The sequence below is a fragment of the Glycine soja genome, chromosome 12 (assembly GCF_004193775.1).
Source record: "Glycine soja cultivar W05 chromosome 12, ASM419377v2, whole genome shotgun sequence".
NCBI classification, from domain to species: Eukaryota; Viridiplantae; Streptophyta; class Magnoliopsida; order Fabales; family Fabaceae; genus Glycine; species Glycine soja.
Genome location: NC_041013.1, coordinates 43,192,148 through 43,219,343, shown reverse-complemented (window position 1 = coordinate 43,219,343; position 27,196 = coordinate 43,192,148). Strand labels below are relative to the sequence as shown.

The following is a 27,196-nucleotide window of genomic DNA, read 5'->3' as shown; positions in this document are numbered from 1 at the left end:
TTGTATATGAAACGAAATCTTAAGCTCCTCACATAACAGACAAAATGATGGTGTCATGCTCATATATTGGTGACAATCTCCACTTCCCTCGTTCCTCATATTGGGGCCTCAAAGACGGTGGTGGGTGTCTCTTTGTTGATGACAGAGTCTCTTCCGCAATCTTACTTGATTTGAAGTAATGGATAGCCTTAATCCTTGAGATATATATTCTTTTTTCTTGGTCAAACATCATTAACCCACCAAATAAGTACTAAATTAAATTAACTCAGGATGTATGATTGTCATTCACTCAAACAAAATTTACATAAAAAAATTAAACAATTGAGTATTTTTTTATAAAAATATATCATTTTTCATACGTCCATAGGTACAGTGAGACCTTTATACCATTATTTCAATGACTTTATTTCATTATTTTTTTTATAAAATTCTTGGTCCTACTCTTGAAATTGATATTGTGAAGTTTGTTGTGCCTGAATCTGAGCAAAAGAGTGGGTCCCCAAGAGAAAGGTTGAGATAGCTTTCCTCATCAGCATGACATGGAGATATAAGCAGATTTTGAAACTACCGTATATGATGTATATACACAGTTACATTGATTCCTCACCCCTCATTTTAATCTGTTTTCAGCACAACTTTCGCTTTCTTTCCAATGCATGGGATCTAAAGTTTTCTAAAATTAAGAAATTAAGACAACTGATTGATTACCCTTATCTAAAGTACATGGCCAGGGCACCCATTTTGAATGACCCGAGTAACTAATTTTCTTCTCTTTTTTCCCATACTTTGATAATTCGATTGGGATTTTTATGATCAATTTTTGATTGGGATTCAATTCAATGTCACTAGTTACTTTAAATCTGAATTGGTTATTTGTTACGCGTCAAATATGGGATAGGATAAAATTTTATTATATATATTATATGCTTTTCCGTTTTTTTCTTTCTAATCTTACTCTTTAATTTTTTTGGGGTTAATATCCTACTCTTTTATATATACAGTCATTTTCATTTTTTTAAAATTTAAATTAATGAACATTTTATTGAAAAATTACTGCCAATAATTTTTTGCCATGAAATAATCTTCATAAATTAATGACTCAAAGTCATTCACCCAAAAAAAAATGACTCAAAGTCTCACGAAAAAGAAAACTTGGAGCGAGATTTGGTATTACAATTGTTTGTGAGCTGTAAGTGTGAGAAACAAAACAAATGCTTATGATTTGTGAAGGAATCTAACCATCTAGAATTGTTTTGTTTTAAGTAATGATCCAGTGATAATTGTGGTATCTTTGCTTATAGTCATTTTCTCCATGCATGATTAGCTCGACCGAAAGCATTACAAGATTCAACATGCACATGCCTTACGTGTTTTTCACCAAATTAAGAATCCTGTTGATCTCATCCCTCAATAAAATGCAAGTGGCATATATCTGACACCACCAAATGCTTTTTCTCCCCCTGAAAATTTGCTTCTAAAAGTGCACAAAGAGTGCAATATTTTACAATCTGCTTTTTAAAGATATACCGTGAAATAAAATATTTTACTATATCACTTGTATTACAAATAAGATGGATATAACAGGCCCTATTTGTTTGGAAAAAAAGACCCTATTTAAGTGCCACATATTTTGAAAGTTTCTTTATTTTATTTGAAAGTTCCGTCCAAAAGTTTTTTTTTTTTCCTTTAGCAGAATTACCTCTGTGTGTGAATGAATTACCAGTACAAAAATTAAATTGACTGAAGCAAGCAGCATTAAAGGTCAATTGTTCATGTTCAATAACAATAGGTACGCCCAATTTATTTTCCTTTCACTTATAGAAGCTATATTAAATAAATATAAATATATTTAATATATTCACCATCTTTGATATATGAAAATACATTCAATACTGATTTAGTTTTCTATAAAAAAAAATGTAGAAAGATTAGTAGGAAGATTTTAAATAACTCTTTGTTCCATTTTAGAAAAGCAATATCATATCTTTCTATAAATTCTCTTCCAAATCTTTTTAATGACTGAAGAAATAAATTTAGTTAATGTCTTTTTATTTTTTGACGACACGTATTTGAAATGTAAAATACATTTTATATTTATTATACAAAGAAAATAAGAAGATTAATAGAAAGAAAGATACATTTTATATTTATTAATAGAAAGCAAAAAATATAAGGGTGTGTTTGGTTTGTATTTTCATTTTCTATTTTTATTTTCTGTTTTTATTTTTTGAAAACTGTTTTCATTTTTAAAAAATTAGAATTTTAAAAACATGTTTGGTTTGACTTTTTGTTTTCTGTTTCCAAAAATAAAAACACTAAAAATTTATGATATATTAATTTTTTTTCTTTTTTGTAATTTTAAATTTACTTAAAATTAGATTTTTTGTCATCGCATTTTTATTTTATTCAAAATGAAATTTCTGTTTTGAACTGAATGAAAACGAAATTTTATTGTTTTCATTTTCTAATTATTTCTTATTTTCATTTTCATTAAAAATATTTTCAAAAATCTAACTAAATACATTTTCATCATCATTTTCTATTTTGACTACAAATAAAAACAAAAAAACAGTGAAACCAAACACATGCCTACTAAATTTAGAGAATGGATGTATGTTTGTGCTGGGGCGAGTGATAAGAAGTTTGTAAAGAAAAAAAATAAAAAATAAAATAAATTACCCTAAGTGGGGCCCAACAAAAGCCAACCAAGGTCTAGGGGTCCACTGCCTGAAATCAAATGTAACAAACAAACAATCAAAGATGACACTTTCTACCAAATCTGTCTCTTAGCTACTTTTAGAACACAGACACAAAAAATTTAGAGAGAGAAACAGCATCTATGACTACAAGTACAACTTGGGTTGAGAGAGACTACAGTTCATCGTGAGAGTCGGTCTAAGAGGTAGGAACAAAATGAGGAGTGTAGAGCGAAGATTTGGCAGATAAATGAGTGAATATTGTCATTCATGGTTAATCTGATTTGCATGGTTTGAATTTTGAAAAAATATTTTTTTTTTTGTTCTTTTCTTATCCTGAGGTTCAGTTATTTCGTGTAAATCTCAGACATGCAAGCAATTTGAATTGAAAAAATAATCCGGGATCTTTTAGATTCTCTTCTCTCTCATCATCTTCGGTCTTTGCTGAATATATGGCTGGTCTTTTGGGTTTGTTTCACAATTTCCATAGTCATCAGAGATTCTTAGGTAATCCTAGATTTTGTTTTCAGATTAGTTCTGGGGTTTAGGTATCAAACACTTTTTCTTTTTACTTCTCTCTTAAATATTGATGTTGGGAATCTAGGTTTGGGTTAAAAATTTAGTCTTGAAGACAGAGGTAATGCCAGATTGAAATTTGAAACAGGAGACACTGGTTTGTGTCATATACTTAGATTAGATTAGATATCTTTGGATTAAATGGAAGATGATACAACAATGCCTCAAGATGATCAAAGAAATTCTGATGGTACTAGAGGCATTGGGGGTCTTAATAGATCTTCTAAGAAGTCAAAGCAGACAAAAGTGCCACAAAGGGGACTTGGTGTGGCACAGCTTGAAAAGATAAGACTAGAAGAACAACAAAAGAGAGATGTAGGTGCAATTTTACCATCTCCTAGTACTTTATCATCAACCAAACCACCCTATCTGCCTCTCCCAGTTAAGAATTTTCATGACTCCAACCTATCCCCTTCCACACCACTTTTACCTTGTGAGCCATCATCTGAATTTAGGTCCCCTTTGTCACTGCAACAGCAACAACAACAACAACACAAGGATGTTAAAGTTCCAAGCACTGTTCCATTGGCAAACAGTGGTGGCTTTGATGTTGGCTGGCATGTTGTTCCTGGACATGGGAATGTTCCCAAGTCGTGGAGCTGCTACCAGTTTGATTCTGAGAAGAACAACTTTGGAGTGGACCCAGGATTGCCGATTCTACCGAGTTTGCCTTTTGAATCCAGCCCCATTTGGCCTCTGCCCAATTTGGTGCAGAGAACACCACAATATCAGCATCAAACTTCTTCACCAGTGGTAAGACATTTTTTTTAAGTGTGACCTCTTTTTAATTTGTATGATGGGATTTTCATTGCCATCTATGATCTATTTATCACATTCTCTTCCCATGGAATTGGTTTATTGGACATGTAGATGAATGTCTCTCTTTTCAATTTACATGATGGGGTTTCCATTTGCCATATATTCATCACATTCTCTTCCCATGTAATAAAAAAGGATTATTATATTGAACATGTAGGTGAGTGTCCCGTCAGGAACTTTATCAACATCTATGCCTCATTTCACAATAGAGCCCCCTTCAAACCAAAACAACAATTGCAGCAGTGTGCCTGAGAGGTCAATGGAGAAGGTATGTGCAATTTGTGCTCTTGAATTAATTTATGTGCATATTTCAGTATGTTTTATACTATATGTTATGGATGAGATGCTGGAAATGCATTGTTAAAGTCATTAGTTGAATGTGGTATATTCCGGGGAGGCTGCTAATGGATGTTGTGGCGGTGGTGGCCACCTGCAAGGACACATTAATGGGGGTGACCAGGTGGGTTATGCTATTTATTGGCATCAGTGACATGGATCAGGTGAGACTGGATTAGCAGATATCATCAACTGGAAGCTTGTAACGCCTTACTGCTTCTGCATACATGCAAAGTGCCTGTTTTGTCAGTATGGTAGCAGTTCCTGAAATTGTGGCGAGAAAGGTGGCATTCCTGATAGATTTGTTGTGGTTGTCAACTTCTATAGGAGTGTGCTAGAGACAAGATCATTAGGGTTATAACTCGGCTGCCAGGATATCCGGGTAGATTGGATCTTTATTGGGTTGTAGTGCATGCGGACTCATTGGGTCCTTAAGGTATGGAGGTTGGTCTAGAACACTTCAATTCATAATTCAGTTGTTTAATTTAAAGATTGTGTTTTATAATAGGAAAATGTTGAATGTACACCCCAAATTTGGGGTGAAAAGGTGTAGGGAAGAGAGATATAAAGGAATTAGTAAAAAAAAAAAGGAGGGAGAAAGTGAAAGATGTAATTGGATGGTAAAAGAAGTGAGAGATAGGAAGAAAAATGAGGTGGAAAAGGTGGAAGAGAAAGTGGCAAGTGAGTGTATGAATATAATTGCCCTTTATAATAATATACTTCTTGTACTAATTTACTCTTCTATATGGCTAAATGTTTCAGTTTGTTCTGTTGAACAGTCACATCATAGTCATGTGTGGTCTCAACAAATTCAGTCAGATTTTGAACTGGTGCATTTTAGTAGAAGAGATTTTCCTCAGAGTTATTAAGTTTATGGAATTTAATATAGGTGTTTGAAACATAATGCAGATGATTGGCATGAAAAGGCAAACGCCATACTCTTTCTCCCCAGATTTTCCTCATGCCCCTGCTTTCAATTGTATATCGTCCCCCTTTGCTGAAATAAGAACTAATGCAAAAACTCTGTGCGGTAATGGAACCGGATTTAAATTTGATGCTGGCAATTCAACTTTCAGGTAGTAGTTTCATTTTATTTTTTTGACCCATATGTTGTAGTTGTAACTCTTGTGGGCTCATACCATGCGTATCTGCACCATCTGCAGGGAAGTATCATCCTCTTTAGCATCCAACTCTGAGCCAAACTCAAAGAAAAGAAGAGAAGAGAATGAGAATTTCAATGGAGATTTTCTCACGTTGGCTCCTCCCTCTCCTACTTCGTATCCACCTTCGAAGTCCAAGTTGTCTTCAACTTACCTAGCATTTCACAACCAGGTATGTCTTGAATTTGAATCTCTATCTTGTTAGGTTTGGGAAAATTCATTCGCCATTTTGCTATATTCATTATTCACTCTAAACTTGTATTTCATTTTCTAAAGGGAAATGTAGAAGATCAAATCCCTGCCCCCCCACCAGTGTACAGGCTGTTCAATCAACAAAAGCAACCATTTTATGGCTTCTTCCTTCCAGAACCAAAGGAAGAACAAATTGGACAAACAACAGCCAGGATTCAGAATGGTCATGAAGTGGGAGAAAGTGTTGATCTTAACTTGAAACTATGAATATAACTTCTAGGATAGTTGTTTCTCACTATGAAAGTTGCATACTCGTCTTATTTTATTTTATTTTTAATTTTACTAGTCGTAGATATTCCTAAATGTGCACATGTAGTGTTGGTTGAGTATGAAAAGGACTAGAAATCTTGGCCATGTGAGCAGTAGGAGTGGAAAATGAAAGGAGAGATGTTGATTTGTTTGTTTTGAGTGGCAATGCCTATGTGCTTTGATGAAAGCCAACCTCTAGTGGCTTTGCCTTTGGAATTGAGGCTATGGATTTGTTTGTTTTTTTTCTTCTCTTTTTTACTGTTTCCTTGCTTGGTTATTATAGTGCCTGGTTGGATGAGTCAGGAACTGGAGTGGTAACAAACTTATGCATGTGGGTTGTGGAGGCAGCTAATTGTGCATTGTTTTCTCTTCTGTTTCCATCTGGTCCCAAAATCCAGCCTCCATTATGGTTCTAAAATGACAGAACAGTAGGGCCCTCAACATCCAGTAGCACGTGTGTCAATTATGACTTGCTGTATTGTTTTTGTGTGGATGTTTCATTAGATTTTATGAATAGTGCATGTTTGAATAAAGTTTGCACATTTGGGTTTGATACAAATTTAAATTTGTAAACTGAGTTAGTAAAAGTATCTCAAATCTTGTTGATCCAAAATTAAATTTTAAGGTACAATTTTACTCTCAAACATATTTTTTGGAAATAACCAAACATGACCTCGCATACTTTTGAATCCTCTCGTAGAAAATCCAAACACACCCATAATCTGGTAAGAGAATTATCTGAAAAATGGAAGAGTGAATTAAGATTATCATATGCTTTTTAATGGCCAAGATTTAAAATAAAAAAATGAAAGTCAACTAATTATCACATGACCATTTTAAAAATAACATGACATGCGTATTTTTGTATAAAAATTGCCAACATAGTCTTGTATTTCATGCACGTAGCAATTAGCATATTTCACCTCATAATCTTACTAAGCTATTTAAGAAAAAACTAAATATTGAGAGCATAAGTCATAAAAGAAGAGAGTATGGAGATAAGTGTGTTAGCATTTTTTAAATTGAGAGTCTTGATGAATTGGTATTTAGTTTAATTTATTTTAAAAATATTTTTAGATTTTTAAGAGTTTTTAAAATTAATATTATATCTAAATTAATTCAAGTCTAAATAATAATTAGTTATGCATGTACCAAATAACAAAAAGTTATACATTTTGTATGAATTGTTTTCACACTCATATTACAAAGGTTTCAGAACCTGTTTCAAAGCTGTGGTGACTGATGGAGGCGACTAAAATTGTTTCCAACATGAACCAAGCGTGTTTGGCTAATTTAGGTTTTTAAATCAATTCTAAATTAATTTTGGGGAGGATAGAATTGATTCTAGGATTAAAAAAATAAAAACCTTTTTGCTTGGTAAAACACAAAAAAGATCTTATACTCTTAAAAGTAATTTTTTTCTACTCACTTTTAAAATATCTGCCAAACTTACACCATATAATTTTCTTATAATTAATTCTATTAAAGTCAAATTTCATGGTAGAGAGTGTCTAACCACTAGGTCAACCCGTCGACTTAACAGCCAAGGCTTTATGTTCATACTTATTAAATTTGATGGAGACCAACAGCCTATCTGATTATGTGCAAAGTTGCCGTGAAGATTCCCGTTTGATATCAACAAACTTTTCCCATTGGGGATCAAACCAAGCAAAACCTCAAGAAAAGCCCTTAGTTTTTACATTGTTGGCTACAAGAACATTCCATATTGCACCCAAGAGCATTCTATTTTGTTTTTCTATAGAAAGAAAGGAATCATAAGATACATACTAAATTTTGATTGCGTTGTAAAAACAGGAAATTAGTTCGGCTCCTCCAAAAACAACACCCTCAACCCCTTCATCTATCTGATAATATGTCTTATGGGAAATGATAAAATGGAAAACATGTTTCTGATTTCTGAACGATGAGAAATAAAAACAATCATATACGGTGGAGTAACTACCAACTTCGCAACACAGTTTTTATCGGTGCTATATTGTCTTATTGCACTCACATTGAGCGGAATAGTGAAAACTGTAACCACTCAACTGTTCTCAATCGATGTCAATTCCACCTTAAATTGAAGTCACCAACAACATAGTCTCACGCAAAGACTACAAAAGCCATACACCCCAACAAGGGTGTAAGAACCATACAAGGCACTAATGTATGAAACATTATTTGGTCTACGACCAACCAAATACATAATCAAGAAAATTCACCAATGCCAGGGAGAAGGGATAAAGTAGGATAGCCAGAATAGATGTCCATAGAGGGAAGACAGTGCGGAAGCTGGCATAGACGCCCACGACAATAACCAACACTTCTGAATAACCAATGCATAGACAAGGGCCAAGAAAACTGATAGGCAAAGCACATTATTCATTGTCACTGCTCCATATAACTGCAAAAACAATAGAAATCATTTTTAAATGACTTGAGGAGGGGGAAAAATTACACTAATTGTACATGTGAATGTGTTGAGGCTTATAAAATAAGCCACCCTTAGTCATGTACATCACATTAACTAATAACTGAATTAACTGTAAACATCATCCTGAATAAGTTATAGTCAGTAATTGTCCCATGTTGTTTAGCTAAGTTCTGAATGAATAGATCATGCAGCAAATGACATAATTTGAGCGAAAGAGTTGATTTCAAATGCTTAATAGTTTATAGGTCATAATCAATTCTTGCATACTAATGCCTTAAAGAGAAAGAGTATGAAACCAGAAAACAAACCTCAGAGAAAGTTGATGAGGCAGTTTGCCTCTTATCACGACTAGCAAAATTATTGCTGACACTGCTTCACTCGAATTGGTTGCTAAAGGCAGAAAAATGAAGGAAATGAAGAAAGCAGGAATACTTGAAGCCTCAGAAAAGTTATCCACTGCATCAACCAGAGGATCAGCAAATGCAGCAGCAATAATAGTACCCAGTAGCAGAAGCAGAACTGCTTTGATGGAAGTCCATTTGGCATTCTCAATGCCCTCAGCCTCTTCATTACCCTGACCTCCCACATCCAGCAGATCATGTTCCCTCTTTGTTTCCTGTGCACAAAATCCCATCAATTATAGGCACCAAAAAACAAAACAAGTTCATTAAGTTGAGCATTGCACAACTTACTTTGTGGAAATCAGTTAAGAACTTCATTGTGTGTGGACCAGCATCACCAGATGCAACTCGAGCACGCTGGGCCCTTTGAAGCCATCTACAGACACCATTGACAAATTCTTCTTGATCAACAAGTTCATTACCAGAAGTATCAAAGTCACCCATGATTCTTTTTACAGCATCATCATGATCCAGGTCAATCTCCTCAAACTGAATTCCAATAACCAGTGCTCTCAATTCATTATGAGTAAGATTGCCATCTTGATTTTCATCAATGGTTTGAAACAATCCATATATTCCATTAAGAAGTCAGTGACAACCAAAAGGATGAGAATAAAAGCAGCAAACTTCTTTATAAGTATAATGCTTTAAGTCAAAGCATAATAGAGAGATAGCTTTACTTTCTAATGACTTCTTTGTCAGGTTCACCATCTTCTCTCAGCAGCCTTCCCAATGCACGCTTCTTTAAATGTGTCAAAAGTCCTAAGATAACATGCTTGTGTTTAATAAATTCAAGTTTCCTCCTTTGTATCCAGGGCTGGAAAATCTGCACCATTTTCTCTTTTTCTTAATCTCTATAAGGTGCAAAAACAATGGTCAGGTTTAAAACAGATCACACATTCATCCAGTATACAGTTACTGAAAGTGCTAATGCTAACTACCGGATCACATCCAACAAAAAAGAATGCGTATCATCAGAGTTAAACAACAATGGTGCTGGCTGATGAAAAAAAGAAACTCCTATAGAAATGAACAGGAAGCACAAGTGCACTGTAAAAGAAAATTACCTGGTAAAGACAATAAGCAATCAGTAAACCGAGAGACACAATGAGAGCAATCAAAACAGCCAAGTGCCTTCCTGAAGTTGAATTGAGAATTTGTGGTAATTGAACGATCACAAATGGAAGGACAGATATAACCATAATCCTTGCAGCATAACTTGTCCAAATATCAGTACTAACACCAGAACCTGCACATGGAGATTTTAGTAGACTAAGGATCCTAGTGAATCAAACATTCTAGACATTTAAACTGTACAGCCCAACTGCACATATAAAAATATCATGGTTTAGAAAAAAATAAACAAGAAAATGGTGAATCATAATATATCTTTACCTAGCCCTCTTCTCATAGTCCAAAACTCGTATAATCTATAATCATGACAACAATAATGATCAATGCACACATGCAGTAGCTTGAATGTATTATATGATCCTTGATCCACAATTATGGTTGAAGAAATATACTTGAAGCTATTGCTAAGTAAACTATCTTCCAATTATTACTTCTTGTTAGAGATGTTATAAAGGTATAAACCAATCATCTGGCTTCACTTAACAACTTCAGCTTCAGATAGTTGGGTTATGATATTGTATCAGATCCTTTATGACCAAGCGGGCAACAATTGATCCCTGCAACACTCATTCTTCTAAAAAAATGTTGAAATTAAGCACAAGGTAGTCGAGCATGTGGGTTATTCACTGTTCAAGCCTAAAGGGATCTTGAGTGAGAGGAGCTATAAGATATTAGATATGTTAAAGCCAAAGCTTTTGGGACAGTTAGCTCATGACACTTGTTAAAAAAAAAATCAAATCAATCAACAAATCAATATTCAGCATATATTGACACTTCAAATATAATGAATGTTTTACGGAGAAACTCCACAAGAAGGTTGATTGCTTGAATGTCAAGAAAGGAGAGGAAACACTAGAATCTTATTGCTATGGGCAAGGAGAAGTTTGCTGAGCTAATTCTAAATTTTTAAAATATAAAATTAAACAATTTCAAATGGCATACCAGTTAAACTAAATCCCCTTGTGTCTCGTGAATCTATTGCAATTGAACCCTCAATGTCACACTTGCCAACAATTACACAGGTCCCCCATATTATAGTCAGAAGCAGCGTCGTTGACCCAGCTAGCAGTCCCATTCCAACAGATACCTGACTTTGAGCAACTTCTTTACTACCTGAAAGCCCAGACACTAGGGAAATAAAAAACAAGAAATACAGATTAGCGGGGAAATGGACAAATAACAGCACTAGGTAAGCATAAATTCTTGTTGGTGATAGAAACAAAAAAATTCCAAGAGAGGTGGAAAAGAATCCAAAGCAAATATGATGTTACAAGATTAAAGATCAGTGGATTTTCTATTGTTAAGAAGCATAAGAGATGTCTCAAAGCAATTGCTACTAGTCAGATAAACCTGATTCAGCTAAGTTCCCCAAAGGCTTCTATTTGGCAGTTGCGAATTGAACAGTAAATCTAGAATTTCTACAATAACATGTCCCGTATCAGCTATTTTTCATACTAAGAAGTGAGTGTGAGAGGAGTTAATCTTAACTATACAATCAAAATGAATGGTCAAAATTAGATTTAAATAAAACTATATTGACCAATGACCATCTATATATTATGGTTATATGATCAAAATTAACTCCTCCCAGATTCTTAAGCACTCATGGAACTTTTTTGCACTTTTCTTTTCATGTATTCTTATTTATTTAATTATTTTTTCTTTAAACATTAATAAGAACCAATTAAGAGGTGATATATAATGTAAGTTACATAAACATATTATATCAGTTTCATATTAATTACATTATGTTAAGAGCATCTTAATGGTGATTTTCATCTTAGGTGTTACAGTCATTTTTAATATCTCTACAAACTTTTTAAGTGATTAAGTAATAATAATAACTTAACAAAATTGACGTGTCAATATATAATTTAATAATAGTGTAATTTGCATTGTTAATATATCGAGAAAAAGAGCTATGTATTGATTATGAAAAACAATTTTATATTCAAAATATATATATATATATATATATATATATATAAAATAAGTTTGTTGATTTTTATGATAATTATTTTAAAAATTATAATAATGATTATTTATAATTAAATATTTAATATTATTAGTGCATAATCATTAAACTCTAATATATTTCACTTAAATTTGTCTTTAAATTTTAAAAAATTTATGAATACAAAAGCCTAGTACAAAATTCTTTAAAAATTAGAACTAAAGTAAAACATATATATGTAATAGAACGTGAAGCCACTGACAAATTCCTCCTTGGTTATTTTCTTGTCACCATCTAGGCCAAAAACTTTTATCACCTCTTTTATTTCTTTCTCTTCATCAAAATTTGTATCAGTTACTTTGTTTTTGAGCAGAAGGACTTTCACTTCAGAAGCTGATATACCACTGCTTCCATCTTGATCTATTTCCCTATATAATTGCCTGCAAAGTGTAGTGACAATAAATGCTTCACACCAATGCCATGATGACCTAAAAAATAAGTTAAACTGTCAAAGTAGCAGCTCTTCAAAATTTTACCTTATGGCGCTCACATTTGGAGTCCCATTAATTCTTGGTGAAGATCCTTTGCAAGGTGTTCTTTTGAACATGTTGCAATATTTTCAATATTAAATTATCATGTTTCACATATTCTAGTCTTCTTTTCTGTACCCATGGTTCAAAAACCTGCAGATTAAATAGCCATGAAGACAATTAATTACTCAGCTAGGAATTGTCAGTATCAAAATAAGTTTATTAATACGCAATAGAATGGCACATTATGATAGTGGCTGACATAGTTAGTGCTTATATTAAGCACGGATAATTCAATTGTCATAGGCTTGATATTACAGATGTGACAAGAATCAAGATGTTTAAGTATCACAAAGGTCAGAGGTTTATAACATGAGAAATTTCATGGTATCTTCCAAAATTTAAGGATTTTGTTATTGTTATTAAGTAATTTTCTTCTTTTCTCCCTTAATGTGTCCTAACAAATTCAATTATTAACTCAAAAGACAACTATATAGAAACTCTTAATTTATCTGATACCGTAACAATGTGTCCTTGATTCTGAAACATTAAAATGATTTCAATAGCTGGCTTTGATAATAAAAGATCTTATTAAAGAGTGCTTTAAGGACATTTACTAATTATTAAGGAATTAAAGAACAAAAGGTATACTATATATGTATTTAGAGTTTAAAATTATTTTATTTTCCAGTCCTTGGTTGTGTGATCATTCATTAACATTTACCATAAGATAAAAGGAAAAATGGAAAATGGAAAAACCTGGTAAACGCGCGAAGTACAGGAACAGAAAAATGGAGATAATAACGAGGCAATGACTAAGGTCACGCTTCTTAGCACAGAAGAGAATTGGAATAAATTTGGGATTTGAATGATTGCAAGTGGTATGACTGAGCAAACCATGATTCTTGCAGTGTAACTGGTTTCCAAATCCGTATAGTAATGCCACAACCTTGACATCCACCAAAAGATGACATTTTCAGGCACGAAAATAGTAAGTATTGAAGAATTGGTATATTATTCTAGCAATTATACTTGTTATAAATGTTTGATAAATAGAAAATCGTGATCGAGTAGTACTTCTGTTATATCAAGAAAATTCCACTTTTTAGACATCTAATGCTACTATTAAGTAGGCATTATATATTATTAATTATTATTAGGATTTTGAATTCATCTTAAAAACAATTGGATGGACAATTCGTGATGCAGGGATTAAAATAAAGAATATTGCTAAGCAATGTCCTTGTTACATAATTAATAGATGAAAAGTTTTTACTAAAAATCAAAGTTAGATGAAAAGTTTTTACTAAAAATCAAAGTTAAGATTACATTAGAAATTATGAAAAGGCATATTCTTGTGCTATCTCCCTGCTGCTGACAAGTCCAGAAACTGATGATAGAAAAACAGAATGATAAATTAATATTCTTTCTATTTCATTATAATTTTCATTTAAGAAAAAAATAATTATTCCAAAATAATTATCATTTTAATTTTTTAATATAATATTAATTATTATTTTTACTTATATTTCTTATAATATTGCTGATAAATAACAAAGTCTATCAATGAATTAATGATAATAGAAGATTAATTTTATAAAATTTCTATTTTTTCATTTATTTATTACTTTTAATTGATATGTGTGAAACAATCTATATGAAACACGAGTAATGATATCACCTCTTTCTTTTCTTCATGAGTATCATATGTCCTCCATTTATTGAAAAAAAAAAGGTAATACAGGACTAGAACGTGTTATAGTTTCAATAAATATCTCCATGTGACTTGTATAATGAGGGTTTATTTTTTTTTAAATTGTTTTAGACTTTTAGTTTTAAAAAAACAAATAAAATAGACATATGTACTAATTATATATCCAGGTGTATAGATTATCTGCAACTGTGTTGAGAATGAGACACATCTCTTAATGCTTGTGGTAGTACTTACACTAGTGACAATTGCTTACCTTATAATATAATATAATTTTTTTCTGTGCAAAAAAAAAATAATATCTGTCTTTTCTTTTTTACACTAGTTTTAGAAATAATTTTTTAGATAGGAAATTGATTGCTGAAATATAACGGTTTTTAAAACAAAAAATAAGAAGAAAATTGAAGAGACCTAAAATGATTAGTTCCTCAAATTTGCTGAAAGTGGAATATATCAAAGATTTAGATTAGTTCGGTTCATGGAATTATTTTAACATATATATTAAATTGTTTTTTTACTGCACATATATTAAATTGTTAGAGATATATAGTTCCGTGCGTATATATAGTATAAAGGTTTTAGCATGTTAAATCATAAAATATTGATCTCAGAAGAGCATTAGTCAAGTTTGATAACACTATAACTATTGGCGAGGTCCAACCTTATGTTCAAAAGCTCACGTATTTGTATACTTTTAAAAAGAATAGAAAAGTACAATTAATAACATTAGCAAGGATCCGTTTGGAATGATTGTCAGATTTTTTTATTTTTGGTTTTGAAACGTAATTTTTGAAAAAAAAAATGTTTGGCAAATTTGAGACTAAAATGGTTTTTTACCCAATTTCAAAACACTTTTGGATGAGTTTTCAAGACAAAAATATGGTTTCTTATACAAAGTTTTAAGTTTTTTTTATAATGGATAGGTTTAGGTAATATTGATCTATTACCTAAGATGGTAATGGATAGGTTTAGCCGTTTAGGTATTTGTATTTTTAAAATAATAGCCGAATCTAAACTATCACATGTGTGTATAACAAATTTTAATAGCCAATTTTTTACTGGTTAAATATTTTTTATACTCATACTCAACTTCAATATTCGTATTTTGATTAATTCAAATATACTTTTTCCCTTATGTTTTTATTTTTTTGCAAATTAATATTGATATTATAATAGAAATACTAATTATGAGTAGTTGATAGGTGTGGTTTAGATTGTTACCTCTTATCATACAAGTACTCATAAAGTCACAAGTGACAATTTTCTATCTAATAAAAGTCCAGGTAAACGTATAAAGAAGACTTGGCATTTGAGAGAGAGAGAGAGAGACAGAGAGTTCAGAAATAACAAGAAAATTTCATATATTATGACTAATATAAATTTTAAAAATTTTCATTAGTTGAAAAAGGAAAACAACTTCATACATGTTTTTATATATCATTTTCCAGATTTGTAAGTTATATGGATATATACGACACGAAACAATACATGGGTATCGATCAGAAGCTTAAAAAATACAAATTAAAAGGGGGAACAGTTTGGGGAATTAATACGCTAAATTAATCTAAAAATTATAAATATTGATCAGTTTAATTTGTGAAAATACAAAAATATCATTTTAATCCATGAAACTACTAAATAGAAGTCATTCTAATTTTTGTAATTTAAACAATCATCATTTAATAACAATAATAAGAATTTTAAAGTAATTATTATTTGACAAATTTAAGTATTAAAGTTATATCTATAAATTTTAATGACTGATTAAATTCATTTTTACTCGTAGTGGAGAAGCAAAATTTGATGTATTATAGGTATAGTGGGTTAGAATTCAAATTAAGGGACATTAGTTGTTTGCTATACTTGTATATGCAAGATGCATCTATTCAAATCAGCTAGAGAACATGCAAGGTAGCCCACAGAAGCAGAACAATATTATTTTTTTCCAAGGATAAGAGATGACATACCAAGAAGAATTAAGGACTCTGGAAGGGCACCAAAGATACCGGGACCAAGAATCTTGAAGATTTGCTCAACCCCTTTAGCCAAATATGATTCTCCGATCCATGGAACAACAAATATTCATACACCAAAATAAGAAAGAGATGGCCAAAAATATTGTTTGTGCATGGCAAGAAGCCGTACATTTGCTTGCAGTATTCCTCAAAGGATTCATCATCAATTCCTTTAAGAACTAAGTAAGAAGTTTCGTTGTGTTGAACATTATGAACACCATCTGAAACTAGCTAGTTCGCTGGCACGCTCTGGCATATAGCGACCTTGAACCTTAATTGTTAGTAATAAAAGGAGAAAGATAAAGTATGGTGCTCTGGAAATGTTTCTCATTTTTTTCTTTCTGAATTGAGCAAAGGAACGACAATAATAGGATGCACAGAATCCTCAAAGGGATTTTTTATGGCTTTAGAATATAAGGATAAATTAGATCAATGATATATATAACATATATATGCATACATTAAATTATTATTTTTTTTTTTGGTAATGTACGAGTGATTGAAAGATGACCAGAACAAACCAAGTAATTGAAAGTCATGCAATGGGTTTACTTGCTCCACAGTTTAAAGAAAATTCTCTCATAAACGAGGAAAGATATTTCTTCCATGTCCAAAATTTTGTAGAATTGTATGCGCGTCTTCAGTCTTCTAACTCTATTTCTTATTATCTAAAAAAACTATTTCTTGTGTTTATTTACTATTAATAAATACTACATATATAATTAATTATCTCTAGTTTAATTAATTACAATTGGATGAATAAATAAAAAATCAATACCTTTACTATACAATAATTGATTTTATTTTTGAAACACTACTCACATCTCAACCATCTGAATAATTTTGTTAATTTTGTTTCCTATAAGAATATAGAGCAAAAAATATGCAATAAAATTTTTTAATTTAAATTTGTTAATTTTGTTGATATTACAATAATTGTTTCCCCCAAACTAAGTTTTCAGGCTAAATTTTGGCTTCAAGTATACTTTTGGAGAAAATCAAAGATGATGTCAAACTTATTTTTCTCTCCAAACTGAATTTGCAACTCTCCCACCGGCAAATTAAACATAGCTTGTATCTACATTCATTAAAGAAACAAAATCATGTGTTAGAGTACATATAATGCATGATTACTAAAATAAGTTATTTATCTTAAATTTGTGAGTTTTACAATGCCACATAAATTTAAAAATTTTACATAAAAATTTATTCTAATGCCAAAATTGTTAGAATGAATGCTTAACTTGAGTCATGTTAAATTTTATAATCCAAAAATAATTCTTTAATAAGTAAGAATAAATTAAGCAACAGATTCATATATAAACAACACATTGCCAAGTTATTTACTCCAATAATTATAACTTGTTAAATAATATTGTTTAATTTTAAACAACTCATGAAATACTTACTACATTAGTTAGAGATATTCTTAATTATAATAAAAGTGTTAAAAAATGCAATTAGGCCAATAAAGCGAACTACTACAGTTTTTTTGTTTGGTGAATATATTACTACAAGTCTTAAGGCCTACATTCCACGACTTGTGATTCCACAAGTTGGCCCATACCCTCATTACTGAAAAAGAAAGTAAACAAGTAACATAACGTTAGCAGCAGCAGTTAATGCCACAGGAAGACCAACCACATACTAGTACTTGTATTATAATGATTCTTAAGACTGACAAGGCACATAAATAATTAGTAATGAATTAGTACTGCTTCAAAAAATCACACACTAACACGCCAACCCATAAAAGTCTTTATGGTAATTAATTAATAGTTAATACTACCAGCCATCGTCGGTCCAACTGTATCGATGAAATTAAGTGTGAAAAAATAAACATCCACTTAGGGTAGTACACAGATATATACAGCTAGCTATGGGTTCAGCCCCAGCTTTCTGATACTACTACTGCGTAGTGCGTATCTTTCAATTGTTTAACACTTTAGCAGATTCAAAAAAAACTGAGAAACCAAAACATTGATACGAAGATACGAATTTATACAGGATGAGAATGAGATAAGTTGTGCATTGATACATATATTTTGATAAGTACTGTCATTATGCTTACATATAAATAACCCTAGAAATCAAACTCACTATTTTTCATCATTGGATACCCATATAGTTTTTCTTTCTTTCTCTACCTCTCAACTCAGTCTTATGTAGAATGATATATAGGGTGATTAACTTACATGTGCCTTGAGACCTTCATGCACGCAAGAAAAAGAAAGCTGTGTGTATGTATCTCGTGGGGTCTATTCATTGTCCAAGGACAAAGCATATCACAACAAAAAAGACTAGAAACAAATTTTGATTCATGACGTTTAATTTGTAGAAACTTTTCCGTTCAAATTAAATATCGTTGCGAAAAAGTCAAACGAATATAAGTATCGTGGACGTGTGATTAAACGTTCCTTGTATCATAACACACGTGATAACGAGGCCAACCTATTTTCGCTGCATCAAAATCACCCAGTAACCTTTTATTCATGGGAAACCATTGTATCGTTACTCTGAAGCAAGTTTTAATCATGAAAAGTTGGAAATCAATAACTTGCTAATGTTTATATTTTCTTTCCCTTGACTTCCACAAAGGGTTGTGTAACGTTTGATTCCATATGATCATATATATGTAAGCACATATGTTGTCTTTACGTCAATATGGACATCGTACGTCAGTGTGCATGCATGCTACCTAACCCTAGTCTTCACGAGCCTAAAATACAAGCACGTTAATGAAGATCCCATTTAACAGTTGCTATATAAATTTCTCCAAGAAAAGTACATTTGTATAAAAATATATATCATACAATTTTACTATTAACCTTTTCTATTAGTCAGTGTTTATGACACAAGCAAATTTATTTTCCTTCATTTCCGACAATATTCTTTTATGTTGTTAATTAAACTCTTTACCTTAATGAGAATATACTGGATTAACATTTGAAATAAAATCGAAAGGCAACTCAATTATACTCAAGATATATAGTGAGTGCTTGCTTTGACATCGGCAACGCACAAATAATTATCGCATGTTTAAATTGGCATCGATATACACGGGATCAATGTTTACTCAAAGCTGTCAATTACAAATAGTTTCGGCGTCATCTTTAGTTTTTGATGTTAAAGTTTCCCTGTATGTGGATCTGAAACACATACCCAAACACGCTCTTAAATTTCCACATCCAATGTAAGGAAACACCCAGAAGCAATAATTGGTATAGAGTTGATAAAAACGTGGATCATCAGGTGCATATAAGGCCAATCCAAATACAAGGATAGGATATCGACGCCAATAAAAAAATTGAAACGCTATATTAATTGTACACGACATTTGAAAACAAGCACCATCACAGCCGCATCAAATATGCTGTTTCACACTAAATCATCAAAGTTCGTGAGACACTCCAGTTGCCAAACTATTTATACGTTCAAAACTGTTCCGTTCAAAACCTGGCATTATTGCCCTTTCTAACGAGAAAAAAAAATCAATAATAGCATAATGCACAATAGCTGATGAGCAAACAAACAGGAATCCAAATTTCAGAAAATTGATAATTTCTTTTTACTCCAGTATTCAAGGCCTGATGTTATCTCAAACATTAACACTGACAGGAGTTGCTCTTTCTGGACACAAGGAAAACAGATCAATGTCTGTCATAAATCTAAGACGAATACATACATAGCCGGAGTCAAATACATAAAATGATGTTTATAGCCTCTGGTAGAAGCTGTACAATACACCCACAACAGCTACCACATAGCCCGTGAAATTCAGCAAGAGGTGCATTCGCAAGATGAGTTAATTCAGCATGATGGTCATCTCTTCCGCCGCTTCGGCTCAACCTGCAAATTCAAATTCATGACTTGTTCATCAAACGTATAACATTGATGAATGAAAGACCCAATGTGAAACTTGATGTTGGCAATGAGATAGCTCTCTCTATGCCTAATACGAGCTATACACTCAACATAAAATTTCCCAGTTCTATGTCATAATTATCATTTACAAAGCATAGTTATAAAATGCCCACAAAGGCCATTGCTAGTATGTAATGTCACTGGGTAAACAGACAGAAGCATTAAAACATAGTCCTTACAAAGATCCCATCACTATCTGCCAACATGAAGATGAAAAAGCTACCAAACATCTTGCAGAATACATCAACCAAAAGAACAATCCAAGTCAAATCATGTTCTAACAATACCACGCATTGGACATTTCAAGAAATTTTTAAAAGCCTATACACTGTACATAAAACAAAACAAAAAATAAACGACAAATCCAGACTCTAACACAAATTAGTTAAGTAAAGATTTTGATCTTTAAACAAAATGCTTTGCCATAATCTCTTACTTGATTGAATTATTTCCTCAAAATGAATGGTGCTAAATGCAGAAGATGCATCAAAGATTCAAGGAATAACAAAGGAAGACTGGAATTAGCAGGTCAAGCTTAACGACTTCAACAAGAAAATGAAGACATATGTGACTACAATCGGAACTAATATTTTCTTTCACATAGACACAGAGATAGACAGATAATAAACTTTTATATGCTGAATCCAAATATGAGCTTACGTGCTTGGTAAGCCCATTCAAATTTAAGATAATGGTACTAGAAAAAAAAATTGATTATTAACTGATTAAGCATCAGTCATGATTTAAAGTCTTCAAAGACCTCATGTTTACTTATTAAGCATTGTATGGAAAAAAATAAGCATACCATGGTTATCAACTCAGCCTCACTAATGTAGCATGATCTTGGAAAAAAAACAAAATACCTACATCTACTCTACCCCTCCCCCACACACTGAAAAAGACAAAGAATCAGTTCACCAATGTAATCAATGAAGTTAACAAAAGAATGATCGGGTCACAATGTATAGAGTTCCCGATTTAGGAATGAGCACAGACGAAATTCAAAAAATGGAACTCAGAATAAAGAACACAGATTAACTTAGTGAAAGAACCACTCAAACAAAGTGAACATGTTGAGCACAAGGAGAAGAAATATCAAGGTAAATGAACACAATAAATATCATTTATGCCACAATCAATAATTTCAGCCATAAATACATTGACATACAAATTAAAAGAAAACATAAACCAAGGCTGCCAGATAGGATTACATAAAAAAACTATGGGAATATTAAAAACATATTTAAAACTCTGAAGAGTGCCTGTCATAATATCTATAATTCAATTTTTAACCATCTGACAGCCTTGAATCTTTAACTAATCACACTTTGCAGCAAATTCATGTTAAAAAAATGCCTAAATCTTTCAGATTAAGGAAAACCAAAGGAAAAAGTTTTCAACTAAGCAAAGTTTGTTTCAACATTCTAATACAAATCTGATTAGATGCTCTAAGGGCACTTCCTTTTAATGGAATAACTTTCTTTGTTACACCAATCTTCAAATACTACAACGGATGTGTTCCCATTCCCCCTTTAGCCTAGGAATAATAATGCCTCTCCAGTATGATCAGGGAAACTGAAAAGGAACATAAGTAAAAGTGCATCTCAACTCAAATTGTTCAGGACTGGATGCAGGTAGTCTCACCTTGCCATCAGATCCTGGTGATACAGGAAATGTAGCCTGGGGTTTCTTCATGTCATCATCAGATGAACATTCTGAACAAACAAAATGGTCCAATTTCTTTGCTTCTTCAATAGTCATGCCCACGCAAGCAGGATGGTACCTACAAAAAACCTACCAATATTGAACAGTGTTTCTTTCATAAAATCAATAGGGTCATACAAACAGACGAAAAAAAAAACAGCAGTAGCACTACTCCTTAAATTTAACAATCTTTATGAATTCTTGTAGCCAACTAAGGTCATAGTTTATCAGAGCACAAGAAATCAGCCCCTGCATCATTCAATTTGCATTGGCTGACACATATTGGTAAAAAGATACAAAGGAATCCAGAATCAAGATATTATAGGCTGACAAAAGACAGATGATGTAGACACATCAGAAGTTTAAACTCCATAAAATCCATCTGCTATTTCTTTTATTACATGTTACTCCTTTATAAATGGAAAATCTTTTATATGTTCTCCATTTCCTGCATTGTTCTCAATTGTTTTTCCTTTGACTGAACAAGCAGAAAGCCTCATCAAGAGCAACATGCAAAACATGTGCATAGACTAGCACAGTTTGAATAACAACCAAAGTCATGAGTGCATTAAAAACTATTGGACTTGAGAAAACATTTTCCTAAGGCTTCTTTAAGTCTTTTTGCAGTCTTTATCTTTCTTCCTTTTGCTTAGGGTCAGCAGCCTGGCTGGCTCTGCAGGAGCTGAAATATCCAGAGAATTCCTTCATCCGAGCAAACAACGCATCTAATGCTAAAATTAGAGACCCGGACATCCAAAAACCACTCACAAATGTAATAACAGTAAACAAAGAAAGCAGAATACACTGGCTTTACCAATCCTTGCACCCCTCACACTGCACCATGAGGTCATCTGGGTTATAAGGCATCTCGCACTTGCAATACCTTCAAACCACAAAACCGAACCAAATCAACAAAACAAAACCCACCATTTCAAACACTTACAACATTATCTCACTAAAAAAAACAAAAATAAACTTACACAGCAACACGGTCAGGCGTGAAAGCCCCAGTAGCAGCCTTGTACTCAAACCTACAATAGTAATCCTCAGCACCTACATTCTCAAGCTTGGTATAGTTCTTAAAAGAGTGCACAACACACTTCCCTTCAATTGTGTGAGCACTCTGAACATCATAATGGTCAGACAAAAACAGCTCCTTTGCTCCATGGAACTGCCTGCGTCCTCCAATAGACTCTTCAGGCCTATAATACCACCTCACACGCACCTTCACGTTGTTCCTATTATCCTGTTCGATCTTCTCCACGCGCGCCACGTACGGTGGCTTGCTGGTATCAGAGGGGCGCATCAGCACACAGTCCCCAGCTGCAGAACACAACAAAAAAAACAAAACACCTTTCACTAATCATCGCAACAGCCACATGGTTTCAAACCATTCCCTCCCCTTCCCTTCGCAAAAGAAACGATTTTGAGGCCATTTACGCAACTGGGTAGCTGAAAAGAGAAAAGGGTTTCTTGCGATTACCTCTTACGATCTTGTTGGTGCCTCTGATGGTGTAGGAATCCACGTCTTTTCTGCCTGGCCTCGTTTTTGCCATGTTGTGAAGGGTCTCTCGGATACTCTGTTTCCAACAAAAGGGTTTGGGCGGAGAATTGGAAATGCGAGGGGCTGGAGCTTCGGCAATGGCGAGAACGGTTGAATTTTTCTGAGCCTGAGAATTTTTTTTGGGGCGAAGAAGAACAGAGGAACCCTAAAGGTTTTCGTTCAGTCCTTTGAGAGAAGAGAAGAGGGCCACGAGAGAAGGGAGTGAGCGTTACGCTCCTTATGCCTGTGGTTTTTATTATGACATGTTAACACGGTCTTGGTTCATTGTTACTGTTGGTAATAGAACATTAATTAAGATTTGGTCTCATGCATTTAGCTTGCTGATGTGGTGATACCTACCAATATTGCCCCTATCGCCATTTCCCATTCACATCTATTGGCTTTGACTTAAGCATTTTCGAGTTTACTTTTTTTCTCTCTCTCTTTTTCGCGGTAATCTAGGGCATTGTTTTGTCTTGAAGCAGCATCTGTTTCCACAGAAAAAACCAAAGATACTCGTGTCATCTCATTTATTTCAGAAAGAAAAAAGTTATTTTTCCACGGCCCTGAGTTTATACATGAGAGAGAAAATAAATAATAAAAGAAAGAAGGTAATAAATGTATGTTGTGAAATAATGATAAAAGAAAAGAAATGGAAAAAAAAGGAGCAAAGTGAATGTATAAACAATTAAGTGTGGGAAAAAATATAAGATTGTTCCTGAAAAGAAGCGGTTGATCCCTTGATTAGAGTTAGTAAAACTGTAAAAGAAAAATCCAAGGAAAGTGTTTGCCTAGCTCAATTGCATGCCTCATTATAGTTAAGCAAATAATACTACAAAAATACTTAAGGTTATTAACTTCAAGGTTTCCTTTTTTTCTTTTTTCTTTTTTATCTCATTACTATTTACTTCAGACTCGTCTTTTCCTTTATTGGTATCACCATAATAATGTTAGGTATCGCTCGTTACTGCAGGTAAGTAATGAGGCCCAATTAGACCGTTTAGGTGATTGTGCAGTATAGGATAAGATACGAATAATGGGGTGAATCTTGAGGCTTGAAACCTGTTGTCCTGCATGCAGAGAGTTTGCTAGAGTAAGAAGCACCAAGTGAAGTTGTGTGTACTATTCTCCAAGGCATGAGCAAAGGGAAAAGAAAAACACCAAAAACCTGATCCAGGGGTGCTGTATCATGAGATTTAACATCTTTGGGTGGCCATACTTGGCGCCGAATGCCCACACCTCTGTTCGATAATTGAAAGCCAAAGACAAATTATATTGGCCAAATGGGTCAAATCATCAAGGTGAGGGGAATGACATGCTAGCTTATCAGATATTCAGATCCAATGTTTTTGAAAGAACTGTTAAGACCAGATTCAGGGCCAAGATGTTATCATTAAAAACCATGAGAAACCAATCCCTAAACCGAAATCGACATGACATACAAAACATTATCCTAGTTGGTGTAAATGAAAGGGAACACCAAAAATAGTTTCAGCCTCAAAAGCATTGTGCCAAACAATTATGTTCATAGCATCTCGGGGACCATCACTTGTGTCAAGCGGTAAAATGCTATAGACATTCAAACCCTGCAAAAACAGGTCCAACATTTTTAAGCATACAAAACTTCCATAGTAGCTGGTTTACCCACATACTCGTCCCTAATAATATTTTGAACAGTTAAAATGTAATGAGTCTAGAAGGAACATTTATAACTTGAATGAATGTCTAAATTCCAAAATGTATGGCTATTGCTTATTTCTTCAATCCAAAATACGGTTGACGTAAAAAGGAAAAAAATACAACTTACATTGGAGGGAAGAACATTAGTGTAGATTTCATGTAACTAACTTTAACATTTCATCTATGATCATCTACAATTTCATCTTTGGTTTTCTCTATTTGTCAGGAATAATTCTCAGTATTCTTGGGTTTTCAAAGATTTTGAGGGAAACTCAAAATCCTAAAACAGGAAAACCTGTCTAAATGCTATTTTTCATAAACACTAGCCCCTTTTCATAAATGCTACAACATATATTATAAACAGCTTAAGAAAAAATCATAATTATGGAGTGAAAGAAATCAAAGAATACATAGATGATACAACATATCTACAAAAATATAAAATGCAACGCATACCCTAACAGAATCATCATGATAACACATCATGGTATCAAAAATTATGGAAAACAGTACCAGAACATGCCCAACAGAACCATCAAACTTGCAAAAAGAGCGGACAGCACATCATGCAGTACTCGTCTACAAGAATAGCCTGTGCCAATTTTGAGAACTATAAGAGGCTAATAAGTAATAACATTGAATTATCGAACATGCCAACAGGGGAAAAAACAGTAGCATAACGATCAGAAGACAGAAGGCTAAGGCTGAATGAGTGAATGGCAATATTTATGTGAAACATTTAAATGACAAACAATAATTTAGTGTACTTCGCTGAATAACTGTCTTGAATTTTGGTAAAGACAACATCAATAACAAAGCACCTAATAGAATCAGGATTCAGATTCACTATTTGGGACATTGGGTTGCTTGTCCATCAGACCGCCAAAGTGACAAAACAATACTTCTAAATGCTAAAACCGAAACCTACCTTCCAGAATCAAATACTGTGACATGCTAGAAATTACATGGTGGGAATAAGCCTTTGTTGCTGCTTTTTTTTTATCGACAAATGTTAGTTGTTAATTTGTTAAGTTTTTATTTGTGGGAGGGATTCGAACCCACGACTTCTCCCTCTTCGCTCCTCCCTTCAACCGCGAAGCCAACCTTACACCTCCTAAGGCTTTGTTGTTATTGTTGTGTTGATTATAAGGAAGGAACTTAAAACCCACACAAAAAACTTGGGAGCACTCACAAAAGCATGACATGAAGAAGGGGCTAGTAGCACCACGCCTAACTGCTACCCATTTAAAATTCTAATTAACAAAATGTAAGAACACACTCACAAGGAGAAAGGAAAAAAAAAAAAAAGGTGAAGAAAGGGGAACAAAGATATTCCGAGTTACTGACAAATAATGGGCAGAAGTGTGTGTTTATCCAGAGGCTCCAACTATGTGGCATGCTTTGCTCTATCAGGTTTTTGTTGCCCCCAAGGCTTTGCAACTTACTGATATATCACTTATAGTTTATGTTCAATCTTAAGTGTATTTAGTATTTACTTATCGGCCAACTCAAGTAGCATGCATAAGACTAAATGGATTTTATATCCAATCGATCAACTAACTACAAGAAGACACTTCAGCCAAAAGATGACAAAACATGAATGGAAATATTTCATTCATAAACTTCTGGACAAGCATCACAAGCCACAGTTATGCATAATGGGAAATTTGCCTTCTAATTTTCTTCTTTTGTGTTTATAGAAAAACTTATCCAAACAGGACCATTGTCTAAAACCTAAATGCTTGTCTCCACTCCACCTCGAACCCTTCCTCCCCAACCAATAGCCAAAACATTCCCAAAAACACAAGAAAACATGGTTGAACTCAAAGTCCAAAACTTCATTACAAAACTAATTTTATTCATTGATCAACTAACAACACCAACATCACTCAATCTGAACTAAATATGAGCAATGAGAAACGAGCTTCAGATTCCATCACATTATGAAAGTGCCACCTGACAATATCAATTCCAATTGGCACATAGAACATCATCAGCTAAAATCTGGAATTAGAGATCCTGATATTTATATCCCTACATGTGCGTGATTGTATATTTTGCTAGATCAAATGAGGAAA

General features: G+C 33.1%; 2 protein-coding genes and 1 pseudogene across 3 annotated transcripts; 1 reads left to right on the top strand and 2 right to left on the bottom strand.

The window, feature by feature from the left end:
- The first annotated feature begins 2,794 nt into the window (after positions 1-2,794).
- LOC114378528 lies at positions 2,795-6,639 on the top strand. The gene is made up of 5 exons (XM_028337133.1): positions 2,795-4,025; positions 4,249-4,359; positions 5,337-5,503; positions 5,591-5,759; positions 5,864-6,639. The coding sequence occupies exons 1-5, from the start codon at positions 3,414-3,416 to the stop codon at positions 6,044-6,046; spliced, it is 1,242 nt and encodes a 413-aa protein (XP_028192934.1). The 5' UTR covers positions 2,795-3,413; the 3' UTR covers positions 6,047-6,639.
- Positions 6,640-8,079: 1,440 nt separating this feature from the next.
- On the bottom strand, positions 8,080-12,618 carry LOC114379049 (annotated as a pseudogene).
- Positions 12,619-19,784: 7,166 nt separating this feature from the next.
- On the bottom strand, positions 19,785-26,726 carry LOC114379840 (chromatin remodeling protein EBS-like). Of its 2 annotated transcripts, none has more exons than XM_028338620.1 (6): positions 23,799-26,726; positions 23,379-23,682; positions 22,876-23,218; positions 22,710-22,778; positions 21,836-21,974; positions 19,785-20,116 (listed from the first exon to the last, which is right to left on the bottom strand). In XM_028338620.1, exons 2-6 carry the CDS (start codon positions 23,449-23,451, stop codon positions 20,090-20,092), a joined length of 651 nt encoding a protein of 216 aa, XP_028194421.1. In that variant the 5' UTR covers positions 23,452-23,682; positions 23,799-26,726; the 3' UTR covers positions 19,785-20,089. The 2 variants fall into 2 exon arrangements, with proteins under 2 accessions (XP_028194421.1, XP_028194422.1); XM_028338621.1 differs by having other exon boundaries at positions 23,379-24,508; positions 24,607-26,726.
- Between the last annotated feature and the right edge of the window lie 470 nt (positions 26,727-27,196).